Genomic DNA, 11,731 nt, shown 5'->3' with positions numbered 1-11,731 from the left:
GTATCATTTTTAAGGGGACACTTTGAGCTTTCATTCGAGCCCTTTGGTGACTATGTATGATAAGTACAGTGGTCACTGGAGCTCTTCAAACCTTTAATAACCTTTTTTTTCTCACAATTTCCGCCTAAACCATATATTTTCTTTTAGTTCTGTGGCATCAAGAAACATCAGATACACAAAACACAACAACTGGAATACTGACATGACCCTAAAGGAGACATCCGGGCATTTTAAGTTGTATCTTTGATGTGTCTGAAATCACTCACCAGCGTAGGAACGGCCATTGACTCAGTCGAAGAATCCCCCTGTCGCTCAGTCTCCAGACCCCCCCCAGTTGGCAAAATGGGAGCCGGGTTGGATATCCCAAATTCGCCTATTTTAACAGCTCCAAACTTCATTTTTTTTCCACAAATCCTCCTCATCGTGTCTCCTGATACACTCAGATGCATTGTTTATCACTTTTGAGCTACTGTTCATGCTAAACGGCCTCAATGTTTTCCTCTCGCGTTTTCCCGAGGAGCGCTTCCCCCCTCCCCTACCCGTGTGCGCTCTGTTGACATTCCTTCAGCGCGTGGAGTCTTGTTGTTCATTCATTCTGTACTTTCTGACGAAGCAGCATCTTATTTTAGCAGCTACTCTTTTGTTTTTATTATCGACATGACGATGGAGTGCGCTTATCCCAGTTGTGCTACCAAAAGGGGCTGTTACACGCAAAGGTCTAAAAGTTGGCATCGTATACCGTTAGAAGAGGAGTTGAGGAAACTTTGGCTCGCTGCATTACGCATGTCGCCCAATACTACAGCCGAGCAGTGCAAAGGATTACTCGTTTGTAGTGATCACTTCGAGCCAGAGGATTTTAGAAAAAAGGAAGAAGCAACATCTGTTGCCCCGTTGCAGAAAAGATCAGGTCTCAGACAACAACCGCGAAAAGAAAAAAAAAGCATCGAACGGACCAGACTGAAGTCACACGCAGTTCCACGAACTTCTACAGTGGAGGTAACATTACAAATAATATAATTTATTATGATGTGTACTTTATCTGTTTTTTCTTTCTATGCACCAGCAAACCATTACTTTGTGTACCAGTGTCTCCAACGCCTGGATCTAAAGCGTCTTTTTCAAGCAAAACAAAAGACCCATGGCTTGTATTATTCACCTCTGTTTATTCACCAATGGTAGTCTATTTTCAAATTCAAACATGGTGTCATGCTTTGAATGTTATTCAAAATACTTTATTCATTCGATATAGTGTGTAGATTCACTATTTCATGTTTTCTTTTCACGTTCATATAGACTACTGTATCTGGTTATACTATTGTATTGTAGTTCTCACTGAATACCGAACAAATCTAGAAATCAGAAACACATATTTTATCTGAAACAAACTTTTTTTCTCTGTTGTCCCACATATTTGTAATGTTGCACATGCAAATAGTATTCTGAGTTTGTCCACACAGGAGCCACTATTTCTAAGAAAATAGTAGGTGTTACACATAATTCATTTCATCTAATCTCAAGATTCTCAATTGTATTACTTATGGTAGTTACTCTAACTTGAAATATTAGGGCTTTATTTGAATCGTATGAAGGTTGAATACATTCTACTTTTGTGCCATAATCCAGAAGTAACTTACTGAACCTCTCCATTTTGTTTTACATGCTAATTTTCCCACCACCAAAATGTTATTTTACACTGAAAAAACCTCCCTAAACATTGACACAAAAGGATTTTCAATTGATTCTGGTACCTTTAGGCATGCTTGAGAACATCCCAAATATCCAGGAAAATATACTTAGCAGAAAGGCATAATTTTCAAGATGCCATCCAAGATGGTCATGCAGTTCTGGGCAAGAACCATGCAGTGTTTTGCATTCAGTACAAATATGTAATTTCTGCCTATTGTAAAAAGGAGACCACTTCTAGGAGAGGAGACTGCATCTATAGCTGTATGAGACCACTGTACTGTATCTAGAAACCACTGTACTGTATCTAGACCACCACACTGTATCTATTGCTATCTGAGACCACTTTACTGTATCTAGAGACCACTGTATTGTGTATATATACCACTGTACTGCATCTATTAGGGGTGTGCCGATACACTAATTTCACGAAACGATACGATACGATATTTGGCTCACAACTTCGATACGATACGCACTTTTTTTATTATGAAAATAAATAGGGGAGAAAAAAAGGAAATGCAAACAAATAATTCTGTTTTTGCATTATTCAGACATGCAAACTTGTAGCTTTTCAGCCGTTTTGAATCCAAATAGGGCAATAGTGTGACACCTGACCGGAAAAAAACAACATGTTGTCACCCTTTTCACCTCGGGGCTGTTTGCATGCCTGATTATTTTGATTGGTAAAAAAAAAAAAAAAAAAAAAAAAAAAATCAAAACGATATTTTTTTTTTCCAAAACGATACATATCGTCGCGAAAACGTATTGCGATATATCGCGGGACGATATATCGGCACACCCCTAGCATCTATAGCTATATGAGACCACTGTATTGCATCTAGACCACTGTGCTGCATCTATATCCCACTGTACTGAATATATAAACCACTGTACTGCATATATAGACCATTGTACTGCATCTAAAGACCACTGTACTGCATCTATAGACTAGCTACTGTATCTATAGACTGCTGTACTGTATCGATAGACCACTGTAGTGCATCTGTATACCATGTAGTGCATCTGTAGACCCCTGTCGTGATCTGTAGACCCCTCTAGTGTGTCTGTAGACCCCTCTAGTATGTCTGTAGACTACTGTCGTGATCTGTAGACATCTCTGGACACTGATACTGCATCTGTAGACCCCTCTAGTGCATCTGTAGACCACTCTAGTGCATCTGTAGACCACTGTAGTGCATCTGTAGACCACTCTAGTGCATCTGTAGACCACTCTAGTGCATCTGTAGACCACTCTACTGCATCTGTAGACCACTCTAGTGCATCTGTAGACCCCTATACTGCATCTGTAGACCCCTATACTGCATCTGTAGACCACTCTACTGCATCTGTAGACCCCTATACTGCATCTGTAGACCACTCTACTGCATCTGTAGACCACTCTACTGCATCTGTAGACCACTGTAGTGCATCTGTAGACCACTCTACTGCATCTGTAGACCCCTCTACTGCATCTGTAGACCACTCTACTGCATCTGTAGACCCCTCTACTGCATCTGTAGACCTCTATACTGCATCTGTAGACCCCTATACTGCATCTGTAGACCCCTATACTGCATCTGTATATCACTCTAGTGCATCTGTAGACCCCTCTACTGCATCTGTAGACCCCTCTACTGCATCTGTAGACCACTCTAGTGCATCTGTAGACCACTCTAGTGCATCTGTAGACCCCTATACTGCATCTGTAGACCACTGTAGTGCATCTGTAGACCACTCTACTGCATCTGTAGATCACTCTAGTGCATCTGTAGATCACTCTAGTGCATCTGTAGATCACTGTACTGCATACTACTACCAAGCCTTTGTGGCGACATAGTCATGTTAAATGTGCTTTATATATACATGTTTAAAGCTGTGTTGAGTTGAGATGCAGTATAGTGGTCTATAGATACAGTACAGTGGTCAATGTATGTGGTCTATAGATGCAGTACAATGGTCTATACATGCAGTACAGTATTTTATAGATTCAGTACAGTGGGATTGAATGCAGCACAGTGGTTTATAGATTCAGTACAGTGGGATATAGATGCAGCACAGTGGTCTAGATGCAATACAGTGGTCTCATATATATGCAGTAGTGTACAGTGGTCTCATGTAGCAATAGATGCAGTACAGTGGTGTATATATACAATACAGTGGTCTCTAGATACAGTAAAGTGGTCTCATATAGCAATAGATACAGTGCGGTGGTATATATACAATATATATATACAATACAGTGGTCTCTAGATACATTAAAGTGGTATCATATAGCAATAGATACAGTGTGGTGGTCTAGATACAGTACAGTGGTTTCTAGATACAGTGCAGTGGTCTCATACAGCTATAGATGCAGTCTCCTCTCCTAGAAGTGGTCTCCTTTTTACAATAGGCAGAAATTACATATTTGTACTGCATGCAAAACACTGCATGGTTCTTGCCCAGAACTGCATGAGATAGGCATACATTTGGCATGTCTGTACAGGAGAGGCTTGTAGGTATCCATGTAACCCATTTTCATTCACATAAATTGAATTGACAGCTCAAGGGACCATTTGGAAAATGGTGATGGTCGTTTTTCCCTCGCCAAAATGTTGTCTTAACTTTGAATCATTAGGTATTTAGCCCCATTCCCGACAAGGTAGCATGACAAGGTTGGTCCCATTGGAAACCTGAGGTTGTCTGGAATCAAATCAAAATCTCTATCTTTGGGCTACGTCTAAATTTGAGTGTTCCACAGTCTCCGAAAGACAGTCTCGCCGGCGTTCCAGCCAGCCATCCCGCAGGTCTCATAGGGTTAATAAAACATTGAAAAAAACACACTTGGGACCACTTTTTTTCTTGGGATCATCAAAATCCCAATATAAGAGGTCCTATGGATGCCAAAAATCAAAACTAGAAAAAAGAATAAGCAGTCGCGCGTGGACCCCTCCTAGGGCCTCTACTACTTCAGCTTTGATTCCTGAAAAAACTGCTCCACCACCAAATAGGCCACACCCACTTCATCAACTACTTTAATTGGACACAGGTTTGTTTAATTTATAAAAAAAGGAGCAGTGTGATGTCCAAAAAGTGTGTTATATAACTTTTAATATGCTGTTGGCTATGAATGAAAATCCGCCTATAGAGAAAAATAACAACATGTCAAAAAATATAAAAAGCTGCTCCTATGGAAAGTCTATCATATTTTTATTTACTTATATTGGCCCAAAAAACAATTTAGTATAGGTAAGGTTTTGCCAACTTCGTGGTAGCGATATCTCGTCTGGCCCAAGGACTATATGAAGGTGCAGCTCTAGCTGTAGAATAGAACTCTCGTAGACGTATTTATGATTCTGACGTTTTCAATCTACTAGAGTTGTAGGGTTCACCCCCCATGGACACAGGGACTTTCAGCACTATGCCCCGTAGACACTCCAAACATGTACAAATTGAAAATAAAGGTGCTTGCCCCCACGCCCCAAATGTTAACTTTCGCTACGGGGTAGTAGTTTCATGTAATAATCCATATCTTTCAATAAAGAAGTGTTTTAATGCCGTCTGTGGCCGATTCTGTCGGAAGTTCCCAAATGGCCGGTAGGGACGGGGCGCATCCGGTGAAACCCGGAATTACACTAAATGTAAACAGGAAGTAAACGAGGGTGGAAAATGGCGTTCGGCCACAGACGGCATTAAAACACTTCTTTATTGAAATATATGGATTATTACATTAAACTACTACCCCGTAGAGAGAAGTAACATTTGGGGCGTGGGGGTAAGCACCTTTATTTTCAATTTGTACATGTTTGGAGTGTCTACGGGGTATAGTGCTGAAAGGCCCTGTGTCCATGGGGGTGAACCCTACAGCTCTCGTAGATTGAAAACGTCAGAATCATAAATACGTCTACGAGAGTTCTATTCTACAGCTAGTACCACTATAACAACATACATCTTGTATGGGGGTCCCTGGCAGGCTGCCACAAAAACACTTTCAGATGGGGGTCTGCAGGACAAAATACATATTAATTTGGGGGTCCATGGTCCTGGACTTGATGTGTGAGAACCACTGTTTAAACAACAATAGGAAACAAGCCCGAATAAGCAACTACCAATATTTACAAGCTACTTTACAGAAAAACAAGCCCAAAGTCACTTATAATAAGCGGACATGGCAACACTACAAAGGGGGTCGTTGGGGTTTTGGGCAACAACTACACAAGCATTGAACAGACATTAGTGAACATGTATATGTTGCTCAAATCATTACTAAATAATGTACTAATTTTTCAATGGGGAAAGAACGTCTTACCTTTTAAGAAGGAACATTGTCTGTCAGAGATACAATTAAATTAAGATATTAATTATATTCTCTACATGATATTCAAGACTGCTGGGCTGCTTGAAGTGAAAAAGGTTGTGTATTATAATTGAATATTCATGAAGTGCTCTGTGATGCATGTGAGTAACTTGACCAGTTGACTGGTCTATTGGGCTATTAACACAATTAGTGAATCCTTCCTTAATGTCTGTTATTGTTGAAGTTGAGTGTAAGAGGAGTTTCTCCTCTTAATGAATCCTAAACTCCTGGGATTTCATTCCAGATTCTGTGGAGTCCACAGAACCATCCAGACCCATCCAGACCCGTTTCAGTGAAACAAGAGGAACCTGAAGACCAGCCAGACCTCAGTAAGTGTCACTGTCTGTCTCTCTCTTTCTTCCCCTTTTCTAGCTTCAAGGTGTTTATTGTCACATAAACATACAATACAGTTGCTAGCTGGCACTATAGGCAGTGACATTATTGTGCAAAAATAGGCCAGAAAGGTAATGGTAGTAATATGAATTGATCACAAGAGATAAACACACATTTGCAGTAGAATGTTTTATTTAGAATTTGGTCGGTTATGCACATCCATAGTCTGGACTAGCCGCAAGCAACTCTTAGATCTCTTTAATATCTGGAATCTCCAACTCTCCAAACTCCAACTCCAAATAATCACCTGCATAACATGTCTATGGATCTTTATAAAACAAAAACATAGGTAGATACAAAGAGGATAATTCAAGCTTTCCGTACATCTGCAATGTTGGCGAGTTTAAGTTGAGCGTGATTTCTTCCATAGTATAAGTCTCAAAATCTTTGCACCCAAGATTCATATGTTGGAAAGTTACTTTACCTTCTGCAAATATTTTTATTCTTGACACCACTAGGTCTCCAGTTAAAGTCATTATTCAATTGCTTCATTTCAGACCAGTCCGTGGAGTCCAGACTGCAGGTGCAGATGAACTCTCCAGACTCAGCCAGGGACATTTCTATTAAACTGGAGGAACCTGAAGACCACGCACACCTCAGTAAGTTTCATGTGCTCTCTCTTTCTTTCACTTTTTTGGTTCTGTTTGGTTCAAATTTTCACTATGCGATAATTTTGGCAAAAGATTTCGATATGCATAGCATACATTACATTATGCGTTAATATTCCTTTTTAACATCCTTTATTCTCATTACCATATCCAAAAGCCCATTTTGGCAGGTATCTGTTTACCGGAAAATGAGCTTTCCTCAATATTGATGTACTTTAGCAAATTCTCCACTCCACACATCCTCGACTATATTAAACCCATAATCCCGGAATCCCAATGTTCCAACTGTGCCATTTTATACCCATAATTCCGACATCCCAATATTCCGACCATGAATTGCCCCGCGCACGGTAGTCTCGCGTAGCCAGACAACTATTCCACAATCTCCGAATGCTATATAGAGTCTGGAACTACACCCCCAGAAATCTGAGAGAGGAAGCTAGCACTTCCGTTCACAAATATATTATATATTTTTTAATTTCCATTGCTGCTGAGAATGGTCTGATGTTTTTCAGCGTGCGGAGAAAGCAATACGGGCTATTATATCACATAGCTTAAACATCATAACTTGTATTCATTTAAATATGGAAACATGAACATGTTGACTGTCGACTGACAGGTAGCCTATAACGTCTATATATGCCAACTCTAGGCCTGTCAACTTGCTGCCTACATCAGATACTCTACAGATTTCACAACATAATCCAAGTGGTGACATGCAGTTATTAAACCTAACCCAAGGATGTCATATTTTCCAAACTTTTCTCCTTCCCAGGCAATATACCTTATTTATCTCCTCTTCTGGCTAATATGAATCCAGTGGTGGTCCTTCACGAACTCCCTCTGAACATGGTTCGCCAGGTTCTCCATCCACCAGCACACCTGCAGCAATGCAGCAGTGATGAAGAGGAGAATGTTAATCATTCTGGTACATGCTGGGAACCAAAAGACGACAGGGGCAACGACTCCAACTCTGATTGGTGGCACTCAAAGTCTCGGTCAAACAGAAAGAAGCAGAAGAAAGGCAATCACACTTTAATGTTATCTTCACTATTTATTGTGGGATCGCCTTAGCGATCACACAATAGTATTCCCACTATTTATTTTTTGGCCCCTAACTAGTCCTTCATACTTTTAAATTGAAACTCTCTCTCTCAGGAGTGAAGTCCCAGTTTTCCCAGAGTCAGACACTCTCTTGTCCTTACAAGAGGGTGTCCGTACGCTTTTACAGCTCAGGTATTCCTCCATGAACACATCATTAAAAAAAAAAAACATCAAGTTGACAAACACATACAACTGATTTCACAACATAATCCAAGTGATGACATGCCATTAGTAAACCTAACGTAAGGATGTCATATTCTCCTTCACAGGCAGAAAACTCAACAAAGACGTCACTTCAATGACACAGACATCACAAGCCAACACCAACGGTAACTAACCGAGAGTCGTGGTAATTGAAAAAACACGGCCTCCTCACACATTAGAAGGCCAATATCAGTCACCGGAACCAGGGATGTGTGTTTTCCATGAATCTAACATTGTTAAAATTGTGTTTGAAGTTACATATAGGGAGGGTGTGTGTCTGATAAAATGAATGTTATATATCTAAATATTAAATCAAGCAACTTAAAAACTTTCTGGGGTGCACACAAAAGCCTGATTAGATCTTAGTAGGCAATAGCTCATTTTGTAAATGGAAGATAATCTAGTGTTGACTATGATGTTATTTTTCTGCTCCTAGACATCCTGCACATGGTTGTGTGTAAAGAGGAGGTTTCTCCTGAACAGGAGTGGAGTCCCAGTCTGCTCCAGGAGGAACCAGAGCCTCCACACATAAAAGAGGAACAGGAGGAGCTACTTCAAAGAATAAAGGAGCCTGATGGGTCAATGTTGACATTACTAGCAGTGAAAAGTGAAGTTGACGATGAACACATCTCTTCACACTGCTATGAAATTGAAGTCAAGCTTGAACCTGACACTGAAGTCACTGAAGACGGTGATGATTTGGAGGAGACCAGTGGAGGTCAGTCAGTGTTAAACATAGGTACAGGAACTACATGTGTGGGGGGAAACTGGGATTTGGAATAATGACTAAATTAGGAGAATAAAAGAGAAATAATTATATTAAACATGTTATATAAACATAGTGCTCCCAAACAAGGGACTTGTTTGATGATGGAAGCTTTTCAAGTTGTACCTGTACTCACCATCTTTAACCTGTCTCTCCCCTTCTCTCTTCTGCTCTCTCTCCCCGACTCTCTCTCCACCCCCCCCCCTCTCTCAGGAGTGAGGTCCCATTCTTCCCAGATTCAGTCCTTCTCTTGTTCTGAGTGTCCATGTGCCTTCACATCTCAGATCTGTCTCCATGAACACATAAGGCGGAAACACACAAAAAAAACTTTCCACTGTAACCAGTGTAACAAGAGTTTCGGCGAGCCAGGTGCATTGAAGAGACACCAGTTTGTCCATAATGGAGAAAAACCTTTCCTCTGTAAACAATGTTACAAGAGTTATACCCATTCAGATGGTCTGAAGATACACCATCTTGTCACCGGCCATGGAGAAAGACCTTTCCGCTGTACGCAGTGTAGGAAAGGTTTTGATGTGCCATGTGCCCTCAAGATACACCAGCTTGTCCACACTGGAGAGAAACTAAAACCGTTCCACTGTAAAGACTGTGACCAGGGGTGGACTGGGCATCTGGCATACCGGACATTTGCCCAGTCGGCCGAACCATTAATGGTGGAAGAAAGTAAAATGGTAAAATTGTAAAACTTTTTTTTTTCTCGGGTATTCAGGTATTTTTTCGGGTATTTTTGCCACCGTTTTAGGATAGTTACGGTAATGTTTGGGCTGGGTGGCCACTGGCCACTAAGTGGAGAGGACCAATCCTTAAGAAGAACCCACAGAGCAGAGAGACATCACATGATTGGCCCACTGGCTTGTCTATCATCTGAATACCATCCTAGTGGCCGAATCACAGTCCCAAGTGGCCCAGGAGTCCAACCCAAACAGCTGATCTACAAGCCCACAACACGTCGCTGCCTCGACGCGTTGACGAAACATAAATAAAGGAATGCGTCTGTCGGTACACTTGGCAGAGAGAGAGAGAGAGAGCGCTAATCTAATGTAGACTTGTAGAACGACAGTTTAACATGTGAAGAAGGTGATGTGGTGACTATGCCTTCCTGCTTTCTATCACTAAATGGTTCAGAATGGTTGCTAGCGATCTGAAGAACATTAAACGGCAAACTGCATGGTGTGTTGCAAGTAATTATTATTAGTAAATTGATTGATTAGATGCTTATATTAACCACTTAAGCCCTATTCTATACTTTAGTCATACAATTATGTCACACAAAAATAACTATCTACAACCTCAGTCTCATTGTGATGTGGTGTGTCCTTGTAGATTTGCTATTTTTGTAATTAATGAACATTTTCTGCCAATAATTACATCTGAATGCATCTTTCCTGTTGCGCAGGCAGCCTATGGGCTTAAAGGACATTGATCAAAGTCAAACATATTGTTTCAGTTATTGTTATTGTTTTTACTGACCTTTCAAAAATGTTCACAGGGTCATGCATAGCTGTTATTAAAAACACTGAATGACTTTGCTGTTAATAAAACAACCTTTTTCCAAACACAATACGCAAATCACAGCCTTTGCTATGTATAAGTTAGGCATATCCTCATACAGCCTATAGATCTAGCCTATAACAGATGCATTCTCAGATCATTATAGCCTAGCCTTGTTGTCTATACTTTAGCAAACTAAAGTTCTGATTACATACAGACTCAGTTTTGCATGTAATCATGTTCATACTTCACCCATTCATAATAGTCCTCTACTGCTCATATCCAGGTTTGTAATAGGTCCATTATATAATGTCCAGTGGAGATGATCTCCCCAGAGTAGGCTTGCTTGCTTCCAGTGCCATGATGTGCTTTAGCCTGCATCCTCCTTATAAGAGCAACACTCTCATTGTTTGCGAGTACTGTAGGCTAACTATCATATTTATGGGCTGTAGTTGTGTATGGGCAGTGTAGTTATCATTTATTTTACTCAAGGCTCCAGAACATGGAGGGAGGCGTTTCAGAAAAAGTGGTGGTATTAAGGGCATGTGCGTAGGATTCCACCTGGGTTTGATGTTACAACTCTATGATTTCATGCAATACCCCTTGTCAACCAGTAGGTGTCCTACCCAACCACAGCATCTACATTTCTCATTGGAAGAGTAGGGAGACCACCTCTAACCACCACTAATGACATTATATGAACATACTCTACCATACAATTTAAGTAGTTATATTGTATTAACTTATTCATACCATACAGATGTATTAGTTATATTGTATTAACATACTCTACCACACAGATTAATAGTTGTATTGTATTAACTCATTCATACCATACAGATGAACTAGTCATCAACTAAAACTAACTATAATATAGAGATAATGTCCCTAGTCTTTGCTAACATTGTTTCTCACTATCAATATTAAATTAAGAAAATGCATCCATCACCTCTTCCTTATGCGTCATGTATGTTTGGTTGTGCATACTGAAAATAGCAGATCTATACAAGGTCACTGTGTGACATGTTAGGAGGTTGTAGATCTGCTATTTTCGCTGTGTGACATCGCGGCACACAACTAGTATAATCAGGCTTTACTGTTTGTCCATATTGGGTCACCTTCACT

At 40.4% G+C, this 11,731-nt stretch overlaps 1 protein-coding gene across 2 annotated transcripts; it reads left to right on the top strand.

The window, feature by feature from the left end:
- Nucleotides 1-490: 490 nt before the first annotated feature.
- Nucleotides 491-10,750, top strand: LOC311052385 (uncharacterized protein). Of its 2 annotated transcripts, none has more exons than XM_084067320.1 (4): nt 491-996; nt 6,267-6,351; nt 8,768-9,049; nt 9,311-10,750. In XM_084067320.1, exons 1-4 carry the CDS (start codon nt 658-660, stop codon nt 9,796-9,798), a joined length of 1,194 nt encoding a protein of 397 aa, XP_083923446.1. In that variant the 5' UTR covers nt 491-657; the 3' UTR covers nt 9,799-10,750. The 2 variants fall into 2 exon arrangements, with proteins under 2 accessions (XP_083923446.1, XP_083923445.1); XM_084067319.1 differs by having other exon boundaries at nt 8,768-9,070.
- Nucleotides 10,751-11,731: the final 981 nt, after the last annotated feature.

Source organism: Gymnoscopelus microlampas (assembly GCF_963454915.1).
Source record: "Gymnoscopelus microlampas genome assembly, chromosome: 9".
NCBI lineage: Eukaryota > Metazoa > Chordata > Actinopteri > Myctophiformes > Myctophidae > Gymnoscopelus > Gymnoscopelus microlampas.
The sequence above is the reverse complement of the archived record's forward strand: the minus strand, read 5'-3'. Positions and strand labels throughout refer to the sequence as shown.

Coding starts and splice junctions, on each gene's coding strand:
- LOC311052385 (XM_084067319.1), top strand. CDS start 658: ATGACGATGGAGTGCGCTTATCCCAGTTGTGCTACCAAAAGGGGCTGT. Junction 997..6,266: donor CACGAACTTCTACAGTGGAG/GTAACATTACAA, acceptor ATTTCATTCCAG/ATTCTGTGGAGTCCACAGAA. Junction 6,352..8,767: donor TGAAGACCAGCCAGACCTCA/GTAAGTGTCACT, acceptor TTCTGCTCCTAG/ACATCCTGCACATGGTTGTG.